This window comes from Callospermophilus lateralis, chromosome 6 (genome assembly GCF_048772815.1).
Source record: "Callospermophilus lateralis isolate mCalLat2 chromosome 6, mCalLat2.hap1, whole genome shotgun sequence".
Classification (NCBI taxonomy): Eukaryota; Metazoa; Chordata; class Mammalia; order Rodentia; family Sciuridae; genus Callospermophilus; species Callospermophilus lateralis.
The window spans coordinates 139612329-139638039 of NC_135310.1; the positions used below are offsets into that span (position 1 = coordinate 139612329).

Consider the following 25711-nt stretch of genomic DNA (forward strand, 5'->3'; position numbering starts at 1 on the left):
TTCAACTGTGCAATCTGGTTGTCATAAACACTGTATAAATTGGGAACACACATTAAAGAGCAGGTGTCAAAGGACCATGACTCTGTCTCCTTGTGTTCCTATTATCTATTGCAATGCAGAACATAAATGGTGAATGGTGAATGGTAATGAGAGACCAAATTAAAATATGCATTAAAGGTTTTTTCTTTTAGTTATAGATGGACATAATATTTTTGTTTTATTTATTTTATTTTTATGTGGTGTTGAGGGTCTAACACAATGCCTCACATGTGCTAGACAATTGCTGAACAACTGAGACATATCTCCAGACTAAAATTTGTTTTCTCTTTAAACTAGAATGGTAGTTACAGTATATACCAGCATTTAATATTATTGAGGCTTTCAGGCTACGGCAGCTGTGTGACAAGTTTGAAGTTCCAGGAAAGCAGGAATTGCATGTGGAATGAGTGGGAAATGTGTTTGGGGCCATCTAAGGGAAAGTTTGCAAGCTATCATATGCCCTCTATACAGAACACATCCAAATACAACAGGGAATCAGGATAGCCAATTGGCTATGACCTAGTTCTGTGGTACAAATCAGTGGGCAGTATGGGGACAGCTCAGTGTGGTGCATCATGAGATCACACTTGCAAGTTGTTTAGAAGGCTTAAGACTCTGCCCTCATTTTTCTACTTGGTGTTCACCTAAAGGCCCATCCTTGTGAACTGTAAAGGGAATTGGGGGACATGGAAAGATGGAAATTCTCCATGGAGGGGAATTACAACCCTTAGGGACATGAGAACCTGCCACAGAACAAAAGAGTGTTGGTTCTGTTATGCCTGATGAAGAAAAGGAAGGGGTGGTCAGCACAGAACTTTGGTGACCATGATGTGCAGTCAAACACTTCATCTATGTCAGCTGCTGCAGCCTCAGTGCCTTCTTCATTCACCTCCACGACACTCTTGTGCACAACTTTGGATAGACACAGGTCTGTCTCAGTTGACATTCCAGAGAAATCAGCCTGGCCATGTTGGAAGGCATCAACCATTCCCAAACGCTGAAGCACAGACTGCATGTCGTAATCCTCCTGCAGTTTAAATCTCGAAAGGAGAACTTCTATTCCAATATTCTGCAAAGAGGCTGCCTTGGTCCAGGCTATGAATTTCTCAAAAGTAAGGTTATTTTCCACCTGAAAGACCAGAATCACAGGTTCATATTCAGACTATGGCACGTATCTAAGGACACACAGACATTTCCTTGAACATTCTATGTTGGCTGCCCACACAGGATGGGTAGCTCCTTCAGCTGTCCAGAAGCTTGTGAGAGCTCTGACTTGTCCACCACCCCACGTGCAATCCCATATGTGATTTCCCTGCAGGAAGACTGTGGCTGCCCCTCCTTATCCATCCACTAGCAAACCATGTTTATTTGTGAAAAGCCTCTAGATGAGTCAGTGGTGCTTTTCTAATGGTATTTATTGGTTTGAAGGAGGCTTAGTTTTAACACAATGAACCATTGCTAGCAAGCAAAAGAGACTGGGAAAGGAAGGACTCTCATTGTGAGTCTCTCCAGGAGAGGGACATTTGCCTAAGGTGGAATGAGACACTGTTTGTGGAAACTCATCCTCACAGTTAGGGACGTGAAGAGAGGGAAAGCCTATGGGAGCTGCTCTGCTCACAGAGACCCTTTAGGTCATCATAGTGCACTGCCACCATTGAGAGGACTGTTGACTCTCTTGCAATAGGGATCATATCACAAGGAAGCAAGGAGGACAGGGCTGGGCCATTTGGGCTTTGGGTTGGAGATATTGTGAAAGAAAGGCACAGGGTGTACCCAATTCTTCCCACTGAAATTCTGAGTTCAAAGGAGTGCAGCCCCTCCTGACTCACCACACTAAGGTCCTCATCTGGGAGCAGGATGATCATGCTCAGTGTCTTGCCAGCGTAGGGCAGCTCCACCAACTTTGTCTGGAACTCACTGATGTAGATGAAGTTAAAATTGTCTTCCTGCCACATCATCTGCACTGTCCTTTTCTCCTCCTGAGAAGAACGACTACATGAGCATAATATTTATAACAGTATGAAAAGGGGCAAAAAAGATATATATATATATATATATATATCTTCTTTTTGCTTTCTATGTAAGCAACTTATATATGAGAGTTCATCAGAGGCAGTTAGAGTGCTAATAGGATGTAAAACATAATAGACAGCAAGTATTATTTATTTGCATCATTTTTTCAATGAGTTTATAATTCATTAAAAGAGATGATAAGTTTGAAATTATGATTAACCACATATACCTTTACAAATTTGAGTTTTCTATTCAATTTTTTTCATCAGAATAGCATAATTTTTTAAAGTCTCTCCCTACCTGGTTTACTTTGAAAGCCATTTCTTCTGTGCATGATTTGTCAAATGGCTTGTCCCACATTCCTTGGAAGTAGATGGCATTGACAAGAACCAGCCTGACCAGCTCATCAATCGAGTTCACTGGCAGCATCTCTGGAATTTTACCTTTCAAGACAAGCACAAACTCTATCAGTTGGTTCTTCTGAATATGTGATGAATTCATGACACAATGTCTTGGAGATCCAAACATTCTGTTTTCAAATGTGCTGAGTTTGGATGATAGGTATAAAAGTAAAAAAATCCCAGCTATGAGTGGTATTCATGATGACAGACACTGGAATAGCTACCAAGTTGATGATGGTGAAAGACTTCTAAGTCACTGTAGGAAAGCAGGTTGGTACAAAGCAGAAATTTGACATCAGGTTGGAGAAGAAGACAAGCAGCAAAGGAGATAGGTACTGGATAGGAGCTGACATTACCTGCTGTGGGTAAGAGCAGTGTCAAGTCTAAGGCCCTGTGGTCAGGTCCAGTTCTAACATTGTACAGCTACCTGGCAACATTCCAAAGGCAGCCGGAATTGAATAGCTCCAGAGCAGGGACATAGGAGGAGTTTCTGGAGACTACACAAGAGATATTATGATTGCACCCTCCTGGTGCCTGGAATCCCTGGAACAGATCATGATTTGGGTAGGTGAAGGTATGTCCTTCTTTCCCTGTATATCAAGTGGTATAGTTCCAAGGAACTAAGAGCATCCCTGCTAATTTGCTGCCTCTAGAGGGCACAAGAAGAAAAGATTTGAAGAAGAAATAGTGGAATGTACTACCTCTATTTTTTACTATCTCATTTGTTAGCTGAAATAGTGACATTCCGAGTGGTGTGTAAGTGCCTGGATGGTTCAAACATCAAACCATTATTGATCTTGAGAACCAAGGTTAGAACTTGTCACACTCTAAAACAGAAATGAGTTTGTTTTAACCTCACAAGCAGGGTGTTTTCAATCTGTGGAATGGATCAGTTCTCAGAGAGGCTCTGTAGTTGACTAATCAAATCTAGGCTTCTCAAGTCTTATGAAGGGCACTTAAATGAGAGATAAAAAAAAAAGAAGTAGGAGAAGTCATCTTAACATGTAAAAGTGGCAGAAGTGAAGTCCAAACTGACCCCAGGAAGAAGAGGGCCAAGGGCATGACTTGGGAAGATCTGGCCATTGATCTGTTCCTATAGATGACAATCACTTGCTGTGTGAACAATACAGGTCAGTGACATGTAAAATATTATATGGGAAATCTGGCTTATGAGTTTCTTTTTATACTTGCATCAGCCACTCTGGCCCTGGAACAACAGACAGCATTAATTGTCTGGTTTTGAAAACCTGAGCATTGATCAAATCTTCTGTGAGACCTAAGGTTCACAGGCACCAAGAGGCTCAGCCAGGCAACCTTGCTCTGATGGTTCTGCAACACCGGTGACATTAGCAGTGATAAGGAGAGGTAGAGGAGAGAAGAGAGGAGAACAGATGTGGGGTGGGAAGAGAATGAAATAACTTATAATTCTGACCTTTCGTTTCTTTTGAGACCCAAGCATTTATATGCTCCCTGGACTTCTCTGAATCTTTGATAAAGGACAGCAGCTCCATCTCCGAGTGGTAGAACTGAAGACAGGACTCCTTAAATGTCTTTGGAGAGAAATAGTTCAGGTGGCCAGGTTGCTCAATAAAATGACAGTGAGCTTCAAAGCATTCTGAATGCTAGCTTTAGGCTTTTCTTAAAGTTAAAAACATGATGAAATCTTAAGTACTTGATGGTGAAACATTTTAGTTTGTAAGAGATATTTTCTGAGCCCTGAAAAATCAGAGTTAATAAATGAATTTGAGACATTGCCTAAGTTGAAATAATATGTTATGATTGTAGAATTGAGTTTTTACTAAAAATAGTTTACTGTGAGTTTCTCAAGTTCTCTCAAATATTGTTCTTTTGTTTTTGTTTTTGTTCATTTTTTTTTTTTTTTTTTTTTTTTTTTTTAGTATTGGGGATTGAGCTCAGGTCCTTGAGCATGATAGGCAAATGCTGTACCACTGAGCTATGTCCCAAGGCAGTTCATTTTGTTCTTGAGACAAGGGCGTCACTAGGTTGTCCAAGCTAGTCTCTAACTCTCCATCCTCTTGCCACAGCCTCCCAAATATGCCATACTTCCTGGTCTCTAGAGTCTCTTTTCTGGGTTGTATATCACTAGGTATTTTAAATAAAACTATTGTTGTTCTGCTGATTCAACTTACTGAGAAAAAATCACAGTTTTTCTCTCCAAAGAGCCTGTTTGCTGTTGTAAGCAAGTACTTTGACCCAGGGTTGTGCACTTGGTTGAGAAGCATCTGGAAGCCCTCATGGATGTCTTCCTCTGTGTTCAAAGACAGTGCCTAAGAAGGAATGCAACAAAATTCTCTCAGTTTTGCTCTTGATCTCCACAAGAATTTGCAAGTTTTTTTTCTCAAATACTGCATAAATTTATCCTTTGAGAGGAAGTTGATTGACATTGAGAAGTGACACTGGTGGGATAGGTGGAGAGAGGGGCCAGGAAACTGCTGAGTAAAAAAGATATGGGTTTTGCATGACACAGAGCTCTCTGCATAGTTTATAGATGAACAATAGAAAAAAATGAAAGGGGCAAGAGAGGTTCAGAAAAGGGACTATTGTTAAATACTGCATCCCATGGACACCATAAATTTGTCAGAATTAGAGAATAACTTGCCTCTATTTATGTACAAAGTAATGCAGTTCAAACATTAAAATAACTTGCCTCTATTTATTTACAAAGAAGATGCAGTTCAAAAAATTAAAAATCCAAACAAAAATTTGGACAGGAATGCAATCATCATCATAATATTTAAAAGGAAATAAGAGTAAAAAATGAGCAATATTATTAATAAGAATAAATCAGTTCTTGAACAGTACCCTGCACTAAAGGACCATTCAACCAAAGGAGAAACTAAAACAAATCAAAATCCAGAAATAAGTAAAAATGACAGGGAACACAAATCATACATCAACAATAATTCTGAATGTTAATGGCCTAAACTCTTCAATGAAAAGACGTAGATTGGCAGATTGGATTAAAAAGCAAGCCCCAACAATACACTGTCCTCAAGAGATTCACCTTATGGACAAAGATCCACAAGCTGAAGGTGAAAGGATGGAAAAAAAGCTTATCGCTCATGGATTCATAAAAAAGCAGGGGTTTCCATTCTCATTTCAGATAATTATGGCATTTTCCAGTAAATGGATGGAGTTGGAGAACATCATGATAGGCAAAACAATCCAATCCCCCAAAAATCAAAGTTTGAATGTTTTCTCTAATATGAAGATGCTAATTCACAATGAGGCAGGGGGCGCTAGAGAAGAATAGTGTTACCTTAGGTTATGTAGAGAGAAGTGATGGGAGGGAGGGGATTGGATGTGGGGATAGGAAAGATAGTAGAATAAAACAGACATTATTACTTTATGTATATATGTGACTGCATAACGAATATGATTCTACAACATTTACACTCAGAAAAATGAGAAATTATATCTCATCTATGTATGCTATGTCAAAGTGAATAAATGCATTCTACTGTCATGTATAATGAAAACAAATTAAAAATTAATTAAAAAATAAACCCAGTACCCTACAGAGAGATAATATATGTATATTGTATGATGCTTTATATTTCAATAAAGGTGTCATATTATGTCACAAGAAGAGTTTCATTTGACTCTGAAATACACAAATGACACAATTTATATTCAATGACTTTAGTGATGGAAATATAAAATCAACAACACTACAAATAAAATACCAACAACATGGAAATTAACCTACTAACTAATTATTAAAAAGAATTACTAAAGAAATAACTCTCCTATGTATCAATCAAATAACTAACATCTTGTCTATTTTTCTCTTTCGGATTACTCAGCACTAGCTTTTGACATTGTATAAATAAGTGACAGAACAGCACAATTTTGGGACGCAATCTTAAATGACAGTATTGAAGAAAGCTACAAAACTAATTTTTCTAGAATTTGTAAAATTACTTCCATTTCCCAAATAATTAAATTTAACAACGTTTATTTTCTCAGTCTTCCAGTTGGTCAACACACCTGATTGCTTTGGTAAATATTAGCCAGAAAATAACAAGAAAAGGCTAATCACCTGGTAAAGATGTACAACCAAATTGCCAAACCTTTGTATCAGCTGGATTGCCCTCTACTGGACTATATAAGTTATTCAGCTAAGAGGTCAATGAGACTGGGTTTGAAAAGTTAATTCAACAGAAAAAAATATAAACATCTTATATCCTACACAAACCGAAGTTTCCTGAATAAGTTAAAAACAAAAGAAAGATCTTTTACTAAATTAATTTTTACCATGAAAGAAATTGGCAGAATGCCAATTCCAGAAGTAACCAATTGGAATCATTTTGAAAAGTGGTAATACAGGTTTATGTAGTTTCAGTCTTTTCAACCTTGGAGGCAGATCTGGAACAACAGTATTAACAGGCAGGAGCATCAGGCGTAACGTAATGGCAATCTTTTATGAATATTTGTGTATTAACATAATCATATTTTTGTTAGTCTATTCACTCTACAGATGTTTTCTTATGCATAAACATGAGTCACAGTGGACATTTGCTAAGTAGCTCATATCTGTTAAGTCTCTTTTCACAACAAGCATTAGAACTTCTTGGAACCATTTCCCCCTGTGAAACACCATTTTGAGTAGCAAGTTGTTTTTCCTCTGTGGCTCATGTCCAGGCCTGAGATTTGCAGTACTGTGGGACCAGTTTACCATCACTGCCCAAACATCCCTCATCTGGGGGATAGCAATGGACTATTTCCCATAAGTAAACAACTGTTCCAAGGCCACAAGTTTAAGGAACTTCTTGATGAGGTGAATGAGTCCTTGCATGGTTCTGGTTCTCTCTACAACCCACATTTTGTTTTCATTATAGGGGTGCCCCGTACGTAGCCTTTAGTAGGATGTCCATTTTTATATTGGTGTCACTGGAAGGCTCCTCTCCCTGACAAGACTGAAACAGAAGGAGGGGGCTGTGGAGTGGCTGTACCTGGGGAGACATCCCTAAGTCCTTCATGCCAGCAGCAGCAGTTGAAGAGAGTTTCCACACTGACCTTGACGATTCTCAATGAGGTAAACACTAAAAATGTTTCTTTTCTTCTAAAGAATGATTCTCAATAATTATTTAATTTAGAAAATAATATGAATGTTGTATTATCAAACCAAAAATATGATCAAAAAATAAACACAATCAATTATCTTAATGTTACAAAGGAAATAATGATATAACAAAACTCCTAATGCACAATTTTAGAAAAGGGTGAGAAAAAATTCTGGGAGTTTAGAGAAAAGCACAAAATGCTCAATTAGTTCAAGAACTGATCCTTTCAAAAAGAGCACACATGTATCTACCAATATAGGGAGACATTGTAAGAAAAAATTTACAAATACAAGGAATGTTATTCATGAAAAAGAGATTACACAGTAACCCCTGCAAGCATGCCCCACAACATCTCACTGGAGGAAACTCCTCAGCTCTCTCCCTCCCTTCTTCCTGTACCCTCTCCATGAAATGGTCCAGGCTCACCCCTCCTTCCTCAAAAGTTCCGAAAAAACTCAAGGAGGGGATAGGAGACAAACCTTGCAGACCAGTCCCTCCTTCTCATTGATAGGAAAGCTTACCTGAGCCATCTGGTCTTTGGTGTTCCCCTTTGCCCCCAGGAGCATCATGGCCAAGGCAGAGGAGATGCTCAGGGGAGAAAAAAACACATTTTGTGAAGGTCTGTCTTGACACAGCATCTTCAAAACCTGGATGGCAAAGGTGCCATTTGCTTTTGAAAGAGAATCCATGATGCAGGGTCTGGGGGCAAAGAAGACAGAGAAACACAATGAAATGGGGCTGCTACTGACTTCTGAATCACAGGACCAGGATCCACAGCTGTGCCTCTGGGGCCTCTGCACTCCCAGAGGCCTTTTATCAGGCCTGTTTGGCTGTGGGAATTCCTGCCTTCCAATCAGCAAGTCACTGCCCCAGGGAAGAAATCCAGTATGACCTGGGTCATGGCAGGGGATTGGGTCTTCTCCCTGCCCAGAGATAGGTCACTAATCCTCTTGCTCTTGCTCCCCTAGCCTGGCCTCTGTCACCCACTGGTTTCCATTGGAACACCAAGGGAGACCCTGGGGTGGAGTTGGGCAAAGCATGTTTTCTAGAGGATTATGAAAGTGAAAGTACTCTGAAACTGACAATCAAAGGCAGGCTGCAAAGTCCCCTGGGAAAAACACAGTGGGAACTGGGTAAGGGCACAAAACCTACAACTATGGGCTTCCCTACTGACAGAAAGAAAATACAGAATGACAGGCTGAGATTTTATGGGAGGAAAGTCCTATATGTCTGTATTCTGAGCCTCCTGTGTGACACAAAGGTGGGATTCTGATTTAGGACACCTGTGTTCTCTATGAGGGTGCCTGAATGTGTCTACTTAGCTTATGTGCTGTTGGTGTGAATGTAAATTAGCCCCATCACTATGGAATATGGTAAGGAGTTTCCTCAGGAACTAAAGGTAGTGCTACCTACCACATGATCCAGTTATACCACTCTTCTCTGTGTACATGTGAAGGAATCAAAGTCAGCATAGTACAGACACAGCTGCATACCCATGTTTGTCCCAGCACTGTTCACTAAAGCCAAGTTATGGAATCAGCCTAGGTGTCATTAGCAGATAAATTCATCAAACGAAAAATGTAGTAAGTATATGTGTACAGTAGAGTTTTATTTACCATAAAAAGGAAGGATATGTGATTTACAGGAAAATGGATGAAACTGGAAAACATCATTTTATTGAAAATAAATCTCAGAAAACAAGTATCTCATGTTTTTTTTTCATGTGTGGAATCTAGGGAATAACAGAAAGTGACATAAAATTTGAAGATGAATTAATTGGGAAGGTAACAGAGAGGGAAAAGTACTAGGGGGACAAGAATATGTTACAGGTAGGGTGGATTCAGTTAGAGTACTTTGCATGCATGTATGAAATTGCTACAATTAAATAATTTTTTTGCATAATTACTATGCACTTATAATTATTTAAAAACAAATTTTTTAAAATGTTGTTTCCAAGGGCTTTGTATATAATTTAGTGGTAGTGTGCTTGCCTCATATGTGCAAGGTCCTGGGCTTAATCCCCAGCACCACAAAAACAAAAATAAAATCTTTGTTTTCCAATTTCTTCACCACTCATTATTACCAGTCTGGCACCCCCATAGAGAATACAGTTTTCCTAAATCTCAGCAGCTGAACTCTTTTTCAACTTCTTGTGCTTAGACTGTGGAACTGGTTTATAAGAAGTCCTACTCCTCATTGACAATGTGACAGAAACAGAGATTGAATCAAAATGGCTCAGGACCTCAAGTGTGCTCATCAGCAGATACCTGTCTTTTTTTCAAATTAATGAAAATTAGTTTTCTCTCCTGAGTACCTGAATTAGGGTGAAGTAAAACATTTATCAGACACACATTCTTAGGTGGTAACCCTACATTTACATGACCCTAGGATAAGTGCTTTAAAAGTTTTTCACTGAAGGTGCCATGCCATTTTGTAAAATAACACCTATATTTTCTGGCACATGCCTATAATCCCAGCAGCTAGGGAGGCAGAGGTAGGAGGATCTAGAGTTAGAACCCAGCCTCAGCCAGTTAGTAAGACCCTGACTCAATAAAAAATGAAAATGTCTGGGGATGTAGTTCAGTGGTTAGGTGTCCCTGGCTTTATTCCCTGTATACTAAAATAAATAAATGAACAAACAAAAAATAAACAGATAAATAATGCTTGTTAAAAGATGAATATGCATACACCATAATATTGATAAGAGAAGGAATCTGAGACATTCTAAATTCAATTACCAGCACGATGGAGGAAAGAAAGATAAAAGTTTAACTGATAGTTTCAAAGTAAACCAAAAAAAGAAAATAACTGCAGTGTATTTCTTTCCCATGTTTTTAAGATCAGCCATCTAGACAAAATTTTATTATGCTTATAGACTCAACCAACCAAGAGGCTACAGAAACATGTCTCTGCTGACTCTCTTCCTATCCCAGGTCATATCCTTCTTCTCTCTATCCATTGTAGATTTAATAAAAGTAATCTGCACCTCCTGCTCCCAGGATCTTTATGACAAAATATCCTTAGATCCATTGGACATTTTTCTAGATGCTACCTGACAATGCTGCTAGTGACTTAGGGAATTTGCCCTAGGACCAGGCTAGCAACGTGCACAGCTTGATAAACCCATGTATTTCAGAGATCTCTACATCTCAAAATTATGGTTCAACAATATTCACCCCTTTAAATCCTACAATTCAGGACATTCACAGAACTGTACAACTGCACCACTGTCTGAGTCCAGAATATTTACATCACTTCAAAAACAAATGGGATACTCATTTATATTTCATTCCCTCCTCTCTCTCTCCTCCAAGTTCTGGCAATGACTAATCCTTATTTTTCTCTATGTATTTGCTTATTGAGAGCATTTAATATAAGGAATCATACAATATGAGGTATTTTGTTTATTTCCTTCTTTTACTAACCTGATATTTTCAAGGTTTATCCTCGTTGGTTCAAGGTATGGGCATTTATCTCTTTTTGTGTTGGAAAAATATCCATAATAATATTGAGTGCATATATGTTCATTTTTAAATTTCATCATTTGGTAGGCAGTGAGTCCTTTCCATCATCTGTCTGTTAAGAAAAATGTTGTTTTGAACATTTGTGTAAAATTTTTGTGTAGACATATTTTCTTGAATTTACCTTGAATATAGACCTAAGTATGAAATTTCTTGTTCATATGATAACTCTGAATTTATCTTCCGGTGGAAATACCAAACTGATTTGCAAAGCTACTGCACAAATCTAAATGTCTACTAGCAATGATAGTTTTAGTTTCTCCATGTCTATCATCTGATTGTTGCTATTATGATGAGATGTTTCACTAAAGCTTTCACAATTGTATTTCCCTGATTTGTCATGATGTCGAGATTCTTCTCATGTTCTTATTGGTGATTAAATATCTTTCTCAATGAAATGCCCATGCAAATGCTTTTGCCTAGTTTTAAGTTGGGTTAATATTTATTTTACTGTTGAGTTTTTGAACACCAAATTTTTAATTACACGAGTTCTGGTTACTTCCTCATCTCTGGGTGAGTTCTAAATTTTCCCAGGGTTAAAAAATTTATCCAATATGTAACATGTCAGGTGACTGTACCATCTCTGTGAGACAGACTGATGGACCCATCTTTTCTTGACTCATGCACTTAGGATGCCCTTCCTAGAGTGGGTGTCTTTTTTCTACCAACTTTACATGTTAAGGAAACTACTTCTTTCACATTTTCTATTTAAGCTCCCTTAACTGGACTTGAAATAACTAGATTTGGTAGATTAACTGCAGACTCTTTCTCAAGATTGAGCAGTTCTACAGACTAAAAACACCCTTCTTCTGGGTTCAAACCTCATTGGTTCTTTTTCAGAGAATGGCATGTTCTAATAGTGGCCTCTGAGATTAATGATGACCTGATGTTTGAACCATTTAGATGCCTCTGCACCAGTTGTACTGTGTACCATGTCTTAGTCCAACTTCTGTTGCTAATAACATAATAACAGACTGTGTTTGCTATGGAAAAAAAGGACAGTTTACTTTGGGTCACATTTCTGATAAGGGATCAAGTGTTCTTATCTGTTTATGACCTACTTGCTGACAGAGTCCCAGTGCAATGCAAATATCAGAGAAATGGATCCATTATATATGATCCATTCATTTTGGCCAAGTTGCAATTGCAATTCAGGGGAGAAAGAATGGTCTTTTCCTAATATGCAAGTACAAAATATATATAATTACAAAATCTAATAATAATATTTCTTATATGTGATGATAAAAATACAATGAGAAAACAAAAATATCTGATAATTAAAATTCTGTAAAATTATAAAAGAAGGAACCTGAAAATCCAATGCATGCCTCAGTTTGGAGCACTTACATTCCTTCCCCCTTTGGGTGTGTATCCTGCTCTATCCTGCTGTATTTATTGCTTTTTATTTAGGAAAGCAATAAATCTTCTTGCTTTCCTAAATCATTTTCTACTTGTTTGTCTGCCGGGTTTCTCTTCTTGAGACTAAAAGGCTCAGGGGTTACTCCAGTTGAACTGGGCTAACTAGGCTGCATGAAATTACCACAAGAGACACAAATATCCTTTTCATTGGGGTCAATGTGATGGCTACTCTGACCTTAAATGTCCATAGGAAGAGACAGCACAGGCTGACCCCTTTTATTGAGGAGAAGCTATTCAAATGAGGCAAGGGGTCAGGTTTTAGGGGGTTGAGTCTATCTTCCTGATGTCCACTGTCAGCAGGTTGACTGACACCTGGGGAGGCCACACTCAAGGGCACAGTAAGAGAAGGGGACATAAACAAGGCACTTCCATGGAAGATTCAATTCTAAACAGGGCAAGGGCTTATATTTTAAAGAAAAAGGTGAGAGTAGCTTTACCCATAGGGCTGTAGCAAGACACAGACATGCACGAGACACGGACCCTTGAACCCAAGAAGGGTGGGGAAAACTCTGCCACATTTCTGTGACTGAGTGTCTCAGCACCCAGCCAGGGAGTGTGATTCAGTCATGTGTGAGGTTGTTCTTCCACATTTGTCTTTTGATGGATCCTGAAACTTCTTTCTGAGGTGTAAGTCAAGAACCTGCCTGAGCTGAGTTGAGGTCCCCTTATAACTGCTGGGAGATTTTTAAGGCTTATCCTGTGACAGTTGCATGATTTCTGAAAGTATGTGAGTGGAGTGATGTACAGAAAGTTAAACAAAGGGATTTCAAAGGAGGAATGTTTTGTGTGTAATAAAATTCTCGTTATCTTGATGGTGGTGATGGTTTTACTGGAGAATACAATGTTGAAATTCATGAGATTATACATTTAAAGGCTTATTATGTCAATTATACTTAATAAAATTTTAAGAACATGTTTTAAAAATTAGAGAAAAAATGAATTAAAAACTTTCAGTTATAAGCTTTGGAGTTCTGTGGATTTGTTTTTTGCCAGACCCACTTGCCTGTCTTCTCTAAGTGCTTAGAATGTGTGTCCCCTAAAATGAATGTGGTCTAAGGGGGAACATGGTCTAGCTTGGTACATTTTGAGTGAAAACTGTATTATAAATGGCTTGTTTACCAGGTTGTGAACTGTGAGTCCATAAGAGCCAGAGAAGACACTGTGCAGCTCAGTTCATAAAAAATAAGTCAGGCCACTGTTAGTAGTGTGAATGGTAGTGTCCATGGGAGTGAAAATTGGCACAACTTTGGGAGAAGCTTGGGAGAAGCTTCAAAATGTACCCAATTTTTATCTCCACAACACCATTTTCAGCAATATATTTTTAAAAATAGAAATGATATGAGAAAATATGTAGGATATTTATTATGGTCTTGCACCTAATACAAATCATTGTAATCATCCATGCTGTCTATAAGTAATTTATAGATGGTGAAAAATAAGGAGGAACAGAGAGGAAAGTGGGACGAGCCATGAGGAGAGCTAGGAGGTCCACTGCTCTCTTTTGCCTTCCTGCTGCCTGCACCAGAGACCTCAAACATGCGCCAACTATTTGTTAAAACAATGTGTTGCTATGAAGTTTCAGGTGTGCAGAGACATAACCCTCCCAAGGGTATCCAGAAGGCATGTCAGAAACTGGCACTAATGTGGCACTCAGATAAAAACCCTGAGAATAAAGAGGACCCAGAGAGCAAATTTCAACAAGTGGCTAAGACATATGAGGAATTTTTCAGATGCTAAAAATGAGACATGTATGTCAAATGTGGCAAAGAAGGACATGGTGGAAATCATTTTCATAGTCCATTTGAATTTGACTTTATAGTCCTAAATCCAGATGATGACTTCAGGCAATATTTTGGTGGAAGAGACCCATTTTTGTTACATTTGTTTGAAGGCCATTTGAGAATTTTGGGGGGAACAAAAAGGTTGCCTTGGAAAAAAGAAGCCACGTTGTGGCTGTTTTTTTTCTCTGCTTTCTGGGGATTAACACCATTTGTACATTTTCTGGATATGATACAGCCTATATTTCACTTGGTTTCGACAGGAGCCTCATTCATTTGCTTCCATGTCACTTGGAGGCATGGGATGGCAACTTCAAATTCATATCACCTTCCGCAAAACTAATAAATGACATAAAAATCACCACAAAGAGATTTGTCAAGAATGGTGAAGAAAAAGTAGAAGTCAGAAAAGACGGCCACAGTTCCTAATGAGCAATGAGAAGGAGTAGCTGCTGTGCTAGGATAACAAGTAGTTTATCCTATGCACCAACAGAAATGTGGAACTATCACCAGCACCACGTAAGGATTAACAGGAACTCTTTTTGGAAGATGTTGTTATAGGTCACTGGCTGCTGAGAAGCTGAGGCAGTCTCAGAGTCCTCCTCTTCAAACCCCAACTCTTACAATTGTGCCTGAAAAATTTCAGGCATGTCTCTCAGAGTAACAGGTATGAGTTCATTAGAAGGGACAGAAAAAAGGAAAAGAAGATACTCTGTCTTGTGTGAGGGGTTTCTCTCAGGAAAGAAGGGTAGCACTGTTTTCATGCCATCCCAGGGAAGTTCATAGAAAGTCCCACCCAGGTCCACCTCTTGAGTTTTCACCGAAAACAAGATGACATCAGATTTTAAAGTCCCCACAATGACAATTCTAGGTCACTTTTGTCCATGACAACCATAGGTCACTTTGGTCCAAAAGTCATGATTCGGGGGAATGATCCTTATCTCCCTGAGTTCTGCAAGCTGGTCTTTATAAGGATCACAAATGTTCTCCTTCAGGGAAACTTTATTGGCATTTCCTGCCTGTATTTCTCCTACAGAAAACAGATAGTATTCTGAGGAATGTGACAAATTCAGACAAATTAGGCCAGGAAGAACTGGAGACAAATTGCTTTTTAAAAAACAAAGCACTTGGAAGTTGGTACTGCGGACACACACAATAGAATTATTCCCTTAATGTGATCCCACTGCTCACATCTCTCTGTTCCCTATCAAATTTAAACAAACATAGTTGTAGTGCAATTATACCTAAAGTATTTATAAGCATCTCATAGAGCCCCTGCTGCTCCAGGAGTCCCTGAAAATCTCCTGAGAATGCCCACATTATTGGGCATACCCTGGGAAGTGTGGTATGTAGGTATTGTGAGAGCCACTCAGAAGTACCCCAATGCTCCAAATGGGACAAGCTTTCTTTGATTTACACCTTACATAATGCTCAGTATTGACATTTACAAACTACCTGCTGCATGAATTTGAACCTCTAAAATTTAAATGAATGCAAGGTATTCAGAAGGGAGAAGGAATTATGAATAGGAGTCATACCTCTACATGGAGAAGAGAACCCACCATGGGATTTGCCCAGTGGAGAAAAGGAAAGGTGGCCAGCACCAAATCTTGTCCTGTTCTGCTTCCCCTAGACCTTCTGTTGACAGTGATAGCTAAGTCCACATTCCAACATAGTCAGCCCTGGTTTCCCCCAAAGCGCCAGTCATTCCTAAACGGTAAAGATAAACTTTGAGTTTATACTTTTCTCTTTATCCAGCAAAGGAAAAATCGAACTTTATTTAGTCATCTTTTCTGGATTTTTCTAGACTCTGAAATTCTCACATGTGTTTTTTTTCTATCTGGAAAAAGTCAGGTCCAGAAAACACCACATCTTCTCCCGCACACACTGATTACCCAACTCCAGGCTCCTATTCAAGTGGATGGTGAGCTCTTACACAGTTTATAGACTTTTTTTCTTATAAACACACCAAGATTCTCTGCAAATATATGTGCCTCTCCATTCCCTGTAATCTTATGGGAAATAGTAAAACAGCAGTAAGAATGCCTGATAGCATCATGGATTTTTTAAAAGAATTACTTGCTCTAAACTTGTTTCAGATGTTTATCTTTTAATTTCAAAAAATTCAAACCCATCGGTTATATTTATATTATATCCATGTAATGTATATACCCACATATACACAATGTACAGTGAGGTAGCACATGTCACTGTAAGTGGAAAACTAGTTTGGAGAGGAGAGACAAATATCTGCTTGTTGAATAGGCAGATCAAATACCTGCCTGTTGGAGAGGAAGAGATGAGCGATCCTCTGAACAGGAATGGAGGCATGCTTCTGGGGATGGAACAGAAGAAATAGCAGAGCTCATTGCTTCAGTATCCCTGTTTGCCACCATACAACAGGCCTACTGCCTGCCAGGGAGCTGTCTTAAAGTCCTCTGAGATTTACATTTGTTCCACTCATACAGAAGGAAGAAAGAGAGAGAGGAGGCTTCCACTTGTACCTTCCCTTCTCCTCATCACCTGGGCCTTCACACATACAGCATTACAGTGACAGCTTCCCAGACATTAACTCTATCCTCAGCCTCTCCTAAGTCTCTTAAGTAGCTATGGCAGATCTCACATTTGGCTTGTGGCAAAGACTGTTGAACTCATAGGAGAAACCAGGCAAATCAGAAAGCCCCTATTTTAGCATCCTGTGCAGTGAAAAAACTCAGGCTATACCTCAGACCTACAAAATGAGAACTTGCATTTTCACAAAAGCCCAGGAGAATCATGGATAAGTTTCCTAGGGTTGCCACAACAAAGCAGCACAGACTAGATGCTGGCTTAGGTAACAAAATTTTCTCATCTCAAAGTTCTTGAGGCTGGAAGTCCGAGATCAAGGTGTTCACAGGGTTCCTTCTAAAGGCTGTGAGGAAGTATCTTTTTCCTGGTTCTCTCCTAGGCTTATAGCCTTCCTGCTGTGTCTATACAAGGTCTTCCCTTTCTATTGTTCTATGTCCATTTTTTCTCTTCTTAAAAAGACAGCAGTTATACTGGATGAGAATCCATCCTGCTGACCTCATTTAAATTTAATCACCTCTCTAAAGAACTTATGTCCAAATACAGTCACTTCCTGAGGTACTACAAACTAGAGTTCAACATATGAATGCTGGGGGACACAACTAAGCCCATAGGGATTCAAATGTCCATTAATTTTTGGAAAACAGACTTGCTCAACCCCTACCTTCTCTTCCAAGATTCATGTTCATTAATTATTGGCTCCACCCTGGGCTTTTGCTTCAGCATAAAGGATAGTGTTCTGATATATTTGGAATTCTCTCATAGGCCTCATCAATGTTTGTTCTGACCAACAATTCCACTATGAGACACTCTACATACACAGGCTCACTGAAGACAAATGGTATTCAGCCAGTACTATAGTTTGAGCATTCTCTCTCTGAAATCTTGAGATTTTCCAAATTCCAAAACTATTGAAGCATCAATATGGTACCACAAATCTGATGATTTAATGTACATAAATACTGTTTCTTGCACAAAATTATTAGAAAATATCCTATGAAATTACCTTTAGGCTTTATGCATAAGCTATTCATGCAAGAATTGATTTTCATTTTTAGACTTGTGTCCCATCCCCAAGACACTTCATTGTGTATAAGAAAATATTCTAAAATCAGAAAATATCTGTAATTCTTAAGACTTCTGGGCTTAAGAATTTCAGGTAAGGAATATTCAACATGTAATATTTGTAAATTGGAACCTCTTCCATTGCTTTTAGGTGGCTAGACTTGAGCTCAGCTGGAAACCACACAGGGACCTATTGCTCAGGGCTCATAATGGCAAGATGGGTCATTGGGATTTTCTCAGGGACACCAAGTAACCATACTCAGTTTTTCCCCACATGGGACACGTCTGTGACCTGGTGTGCACATGTCTACATGGCCCACTTTAAATTCAGTTTAAGAATCATCTGTATTGTATGTTTCTCCTGAAAGCATGAAATTAAAATCAAACTACTGAAAAACGAGCAGTTTGCCAACTAGTATACCTCTATCTGTGGTTTGGCTATGAAAAGTCCCCCAGAGGCCCAGGTGTCTGAGATTTGCTCCCCATCCTTGTAAAATTGGAGTTTCAACAAGTTATGGAAATTTTTTCTTTTATTTCTTTATATTTCATTTTTATTTAAAGTCTCTAGTGAGGAGTTTCCTCAGGCCTGCACTGGCGGACTCAATCCTTGAAAGAGCTTCAAGACTCACCCCCATCTGGATGACCTGATGGTGGCAAAGACCCGTGGGACCCAGCACCCAGTGGACTTCAGGCCTACTGGCACAATCCTGCCCTTCCCAGCACACGCTTCTTGTAAGAACTTTGAGCTTTTGGGTAGTGGCAGATGGGGCATGGGCATGGGAGTGGGGCGTGGCGTGAGGGGCGTGGCGTGAGGGGCGTGGCGTGAGGGGCGTGGCGTGAGGGGCGTGGCGTGAGGGGCGTGGCGTGAGGGGCGTGGCGTGAGGGGCGTGGCATGAGGGGCGTGGCGTGAGGGGCGTGGCGTGAGGGGCGTGGCGTGAGGGGCGTGGCGTGAGGGGCGTGGCGTGAGGGGCGTGGCGTGAGGGGCGTGGCGTGAGGGGCGTGGCGTGAGGGGCGGCGTGTGAGAGGCCTGGCTTGAGGTGGATGGCTCTGAATTCATGGAGGGTAGCTGGGGTTTTGAGGGCCAAGAAGGTGAGTGGACCCCTGAGAGGTCTGCCGTGTACTGGACAGGAGAGCTGCGCAGACCAGGACCCTCGGTGACCACTCTGTGCTGGCTCCCAGGGACCGCACCTTGTTGCACAAGGCAAAGGCCTTAACTGCCCTGGAAGGTGAGTGAAGACTCTGAGGAAGGCGGGTGGAACTCTTAGAGACCCTTGGGTGGTGCCTCTTCCTTCTACCTTAAAGGGCAGGGAACATACAGTGGCCAATGGGAGATGCCCACTCCCCTTGGGAAGAGTTAGTGGTCCTTTGTAGGAGACCTGTGTATATAATAGGAAAAGGCTGGTCACAAGTTGCCCCCAACCTTTTAAAAGCTTTGCTACATCTGGACATTCCAGATGTCAGGAGGTTGCCAAGATATGACAGAGCAAGAAAATAATGACTCATAAATGGCCATTCGTTTCAAAAACTCCAGAATGTTTCAGGAGTGACTTTAAAATGGAGTTGTTAGACCACCTCTAGGAACCACACATGTCCACATTGGGTCAGTTTGATAGAGGACATGGAGATACTTTAACCCTGAGAAGGAGGAGGTCCTGTGACAGACTGGTTATAAGGAAAACACATTCATACGGCAAACATCATATTGTGTGTGCATCTCATTCCTAAATACTATATATATAGTTAACAATGCTAAGTACTTAAAAAAAAAATATCTAGACTGTTCTCAGATGCCCAAATTGTGTTAAAAGTAGAAGTGGTAAAGCATAACACATTTGGTACATATCTTTTAATTAAAAATCTCAAAAAAAATTTTTTGGGGAGGGGGCAATAGCCAAACCCCCTGTTGAGTAGGACACAGTTGTGTGCATGTCCTCAGGAGCACCCTGCCAATGTGCTTATGATGAGGCCAGAGTTGTTCCTTGTGTCTATGGGTTTTGTTTTACTTTGTGAACAGAAAGAACAAATGAGTCCTAATCTACATCTCAGTTTTCTAGATGTTAAAAAGGTTGCCAATGTATGACAAAAGTCAAATTAGTAAACAAATTTTGTATGCTATGTGTTAAAATTCTTGGAAGGATTATCTTCTCTAACTTTGGACATTGTAGCCCATTGGGTGGGTGAGTGGCCAGAAGGCTCATATTTGGAAGACATTTTCAAATTAGAACTATTGCTACATGTATGCAGTTTATTCCAGACTTTCCTGTGCATAGTGCACAAAGTGGACAAATTGAGTTTCTACTCCAAAATCTAGTCTGCTAGTTGTTTAGAGGTGTGCAATGTATGTTAAATGTAGAGGTAGTAAAATATTACATTGAAATATCTTTTTGGTAAACTTTGTATGAAATAGTCTTTTGGGAATGGAACTCTTAAACCACCTCTGTGAGCAGTATAGTACTGTCTTTACCTATTCAGTGATGTGGAGGAGGTGGGAGGGAACAATTGCAAAAGGTAATATGTTAGTGTGCTCACACGTGGACATTTTCAGACATCAGTTTACTTTATGATGTGTGGATTTTGTTTAGCTGTGTACATAGTTTATATAGCAGACAAATGAGTCCAGATTTGCAATATCTAGTCTGTAGGTATAAAGAGGTTGCCAGTGTATGACCAAATTGTTACTTAAATGAGCACAGTTCATACATTTTGTGTTGCAATTCACAAGGAAGGTTGTCCTCTGAAAATTACTTTTGGACAGAAAAATGTTCAACCATCTTTAGGCCTTACTTATGCCTGTATTGTCCACTGAACTGAAAGTAGAGAGAAGGAAGTGAGAAGGGAAAGGTTCAAGGACAAAATAGTCATACAAGAAGATACCTCAGATTATAACCATTACTCCATGTGCAATTTTATTTACCAGTGCTGTGTCCATCAAGGACACGTTCTTAGGAGGAGTATCTAGTTTTTCTATATATTTAGAAGTGCTTAATCCATTTAAAAGTAGAGGTATTAGAATGAAAGTTTTTGAAAATAGCTTTTATAAACTGTGTTTGGAATTGTTAAACTACCTCTGAAGAGTTTACTGTCTGTACTTGTTCACTGGGCTGGTGGATGTAGGAGGAAAGAAGCTGTACAAGCTGTCTTGTTAGAATGTGCTAGAAAGTTTCATCTCATCCCTGGCCCTGGAAGGTGCATTTCATTTAACTTTGCTTTTACCCTTTGTCCAGGGTATATTGTGTATACCCTGGACAAAGGAGTCCTAATTTTATAATAGTGAGACTCTAGATGGGAAAGAGGTTGCCAATGTTTGACAAAACTAGAGACATTAAACTAACACATTGTGTACACTATGTGTTAAAATTTATAGGAAGGTATTTTCTGAAAAGAACTATTGGAAGTGAAATTGTAACTTCACCTCTGAGTGATGTTACATACTGTGCATATATCACATGTGACAAAGGAGAAAGAAGAGGAAGAAATGAAGAATTCTAGGCCAGAACAATCTTACTTAGAAGATATTCTCCTATATAACTGTTGTTACATGTGCACAATTTATTCAACACTACTATATACATAGTGGACAAACTTAAGTACTTATTTGAAACATCTCGTCTTTGTAGATGTTTAGAAGTGCACAAAATATGTTAAATGTGGAAATAGTGAGCTGGGGTCATGATTCAGCGATAGAGCACTTGTCTCGCACGTGGGAGACCCTGGGTTCGATCCTCAGAACCACATAAAAATAAATAAGTGAAATAAGAGTGTTGTTTCCGAGTACAACTAAAAAAGTTAATATTAATAAACATTTAAAAAGCAGAGGTTGTAAATAAAACATTTTGTAGAGATCTTTTTGTTAAAAGTCATGAGGAAATAACTGTCTTTTGGAAATGGAATGATCAAAACACTTCTCTGAGCACTGCATATTATATTTGTGCAGTTTTAGGGAGAAGAAGGATAGAAAATGCAAAGGGCTCTATACCAATGTATTTTCTGTGAAGCAAGATTGACCATTGTCGCTGATGTCTGTGGGTGTTGTTTACTGTGTAAATTGTGTATATAAGGACAAGTGAGCCCTAAATTACTTCTAGACTATCTAGATGTTAAAGAGTTTACCAGCATATACCGAAAGTAGAGTAAGTAAACACATTGAGTACACTGTGTGTTAAAATCCATAGGAAAGACTGTTCTTAAAACCATTTAGGAACATAAGAAACTGAACAGACACTTCACTGAAGAAGAAATAAAATCAATCAACAAACATGAAAAAATTTTCAATATCTCTTGCAATTAGAGAAATGCAAATCAAAACTACTTGAGATTCAATTTCACTCCAGTCTGAATAGAAATTATCAAGAGTAGAAAAAACAATGTTGATGAGGATGCAGGAGGAAACACACACTCATACATTGCTGGTGGGACTGCAAATTGGTGAAAACACTATAAAAAGCAGTGTGGAGATTGCTTAGAAAACTTTGCCTAGAACAACCATTAGACCCTGATATTCCACTCCTTGGTTTATACCCAAAGGACTTAAAATCAGCATAATACAGTGATGCAGTCATATGCATTTTTATACCAGCCCAATTCACAACACCCAACCTAGCTGCCCTTCAACAGATGAATGGATAAAGAAAATGTGGTATATATATACACAATGGATTACTACTTGGCCTTAGTAAAGAATGAAATTATGGCATTTGCCTGTAAATGGACAGTGCTGGAGAATATCATGCTAAGTGAAATAAGTATCTCAACCAAGAAATTTCTTTCTCCTCTTCTCCTTCCCTGCATCTCCTCCTCCATGGTTGGGGGAGAGGAAACCCAGGGCCTCACATAGGCTAAGCATGTGTCTACCACTGAGCTGTGCCCCTACTCTGGCCCCTGGTTTTTATCAGTACATCTTATCATAATTATACTCTTCTTTCCTCAATGAATATGTGGAAAACTTTGGTTGTTTTATGAAAATTTTATAACCACAGGGCTTGAAAGAAAAATCTCTATTCTGGTAAGGAAGACATAGGGACCTTGGACTTGTTTTATCTACAAATTCTCCATGGATCCTAATCAAATCACAAAGACTCCTCTATCTTCCCTCTCCCTTGGGAGACACAAGGATCACAGGCAACAATACCCTTAGAATTTTGAAGCTTCTGCAGATTGTAATGACCACCTGAAATTAACTAACATAGTGAATATGTTTTTACCTCATGCCTCCTCAAAACCATGGGAGCCTGATGGAATTCTCATGGGAAGGGTAGGGACAGGGACATAGGAAGTGGCCATTGCTGAAGAGCATGACCAGTCATTGAGTATAAAGGTTGAAACATAGTTGGAACCAAATGCTGCCTCAATACTATTCCTAATTATTCTTTTTTATTTTTCATGATTGCTTTATCTATTTCTACAAGAAATGCCATTGGGATTTTGATTGGCATTGCATTAAACCTATAGAGAACTTTTGGGAATATCTCCATTTTGATGATGTTAGTTCTGCCTATCCATGAACAGGGTATAGTTTTCCATCTTGTAAGATCTTCTTCTATTTCTCTCTTTAGGGTTCTGTAGTTTTCATTGTATAAATCTTTCACCTCTTTTGTTAGGTTGATTCCTAAGTATTGTATTTTATTTTTTGAGGATATTGTGAATGGGGTGTTTTTCCTCATTTCAGTTTCAGAAGTTTTTGGACATAGTTTTTTCAAGCTTCAGACTTTGCAGATTTTAGGAAACCTTTATCCTGGGCTCCCAGCATCTCTACCTCAGACTTTTGCTGTCACAGGGGAGGAGTGGAGCCAGATACCATCTGAGTCCCGGGATGTGATGAAATCCCTTTACAACTTGTGTTGAGATGAAGAAACCCCATGCCTAAAAAAGAATAATTAGGACTAGTCATGAGGCAGCATTTGGCTTCGAACTAGGTCAACCTTTACACTCAATGACTGGTCTTGCTCTTCAGCAATGGCCACTCCCTATGTCCCTATTCCTACCCTTCCTATGAGAGTTCCATCAGGCTCCCATGGTTTTGAGGAGGCATTAGGTGAAAACACATTCACTATGTTAATTAATTTCAAGAGAACATTACAATCTGCAGGAGCTTCAAAATGCTAAGGGTATTCTTGCCTGTGAGCCTTGTGTCTCCCAGGAGAGAGGGAAGGTGGAGGAGTCTTTGTGATTTGATCAGGATCCATGGAGAGTTTGTGGAAAAAACAAGTCCAAGGTCCCTATGTCCTCCTTACCAGAACAGAGCTTTTTCTTTCAAGCCCTGTGGTTATAAAATTTTCATAAAACAACCAAAGTTTTCCATATATTCACTGAGGAATGAAGAGTATAATTATGATAAGATATACTGATAAATATCAGGGGCCAGAGTAGAGGCACAGCTCAGTTGTAGACACATGCTTAGCATATATGAGTCCCTAGGTTTCTCTCCCCCAACCCTGGAGAAGGAGGCTCAGGGAGAGGAGGAGGGAGAATGGGAGTAAGAAATTTCTTGGTTGAGATGCTTATTTCACTTAGCGTGATATTCTCTAGTACTGTCCATTTATGGGCAAATGTCATAATTTCATTCTTCACTAAGGCCAAGTAGTAGTTCATTGTGTATATACACCAAATTTTCTTTATCTATTCATGTGTTGAAGGGCAGCTATGTTGGTTTCATAATTCCACTATTGTGAATTGGGCTGGTATAAAAATGCATGTGGCTGCATCACTGTAGTATGTTGATTTTAAGTCCTTTGGGTATAAACCAAGGAGTGGAATAACAGGATCTAATGGTTGTTCTATGCAACATTTTCTGAGCAATCTCCACACTGCTTTTCATAGTGTTTTCACCAATTTGTAGTCCCACCAACAATGTATGAATGTGTGTTTCGTCCTCCATCCTCATCAACATTGTTTCTTATATTCTTGATAATTGCTATTCAGACTAGAGTGAGATAGAATCTCAAGTAGTTTTGATTTGCATTTCTCTAATTGCAAGAGATATTGAAAATTTTTTCATGTTTGTTGATTGATTTTATTTCTTCTTCAGTGAAGTGTCTGCTCAGTTTCTTAGTCCATTTACTCTCTGGGTTATTTGTGTTTTTTTGGTGATAAGTACTTGAGTTTTTTATATATCCTGGAGATTAATACTCTATCTGAGGTGCCTATGGTAGAGATTTTCTCCCAGTCTGTTGGCTCTGTCTCTATGTTCTTGATTGTTTCCTTTGCTGTGTAGAAGGTATTTTTTTTTCCATCCCATTTATTATTTCTTGATTTTACTTCTGTGCTTTAGGAGACTTGTTAAGAAATTTACTTCCTAAGCTGATATGGTGGAGATTTGGGCTGACTTTTACTTATATTGGACACAGAGTCTCTGTTCTTGTTCTAATAACTAGATCCACTTTGAGTTGAGTTTTGTGCAGGGTGAAAGATAGGTGTTTGATTTCATTTTGCTGCATATGAATTTTCAGTTTTCCCAGCACCATTTTGAAAAGGCCATCTTTCTTCAATGTATGTTTTTGGCGCATTTGTCTAGTATGAGATAACTGTGATTAGGTGGGGTTTTCTCTGTGTCTTCTGTTGTACCATTGGTCTACATGTCTGTGTTGGTGCCAGTACCATGCCACTTCTGTTACTATGACTGTATCGTATAATTTAAAGTGTGGTATTGATTTGCCACATGCTTCACTCTTCATGTTAAAGATTTCTTTGGCTATTATGGGTATTTTATTTTTCCAAATTAATTTCATGGTTGCCTTTTCTACTTCTATGATGAACGTCATTGTGATTTCAATTGGAATTGCATCAAATTTGTATAATGCTTTGGTAGTATGGCCATCTTGACAATG

The 25711-nt window shown here is 39.1% G+C and overlaps 1 protein-coding gene across 2 annotated transcripts; it reads right to left on the reverse strand.

Annotated features, from left to right (window-relative positions):
- Nucleotides 1–766: 766 nt before the first annotated feature.
- Nucleotides 767–8229, reverse strand: LOC143400892 (serpin B9-like). 2 transcript variants are annotated; one of them, XM_076857855.1, is made up of 6 exons: nucleotides 8062–8229; nucleotides 4604–4741; nucleotides 3886–4003; nucleotides 2353–2495; nucleotides 1869–2018; nucleotides 767–1168 (listed from the first exon to the last, which is right to left on the reverse strand). In XM_076857855.1, the coding sequence occupies exons 1-6, from the start codon at nucleotides 8227–8229 to the stop codon at nucleotides 767–769; spliced, it is 1119 nt and encodes a 372-aa protein (XP_076713970.1). The 2 variants fall into 2 exon arrangements, with proteins under 2 accessions (XP_076713970.1, XP_076713971.1); XM_076857856.1 differs by lacking the exons at nucleotides 3886–4003; nucleotides 4604–4741; nucleotides 8062–8229 and having other exon boundaries at nucleotides 1869–2015; nucleotides 2353–2373.
- Between the last annotated feature and the right edge of the window lie 17482 nt (nucleotides 8230–25711).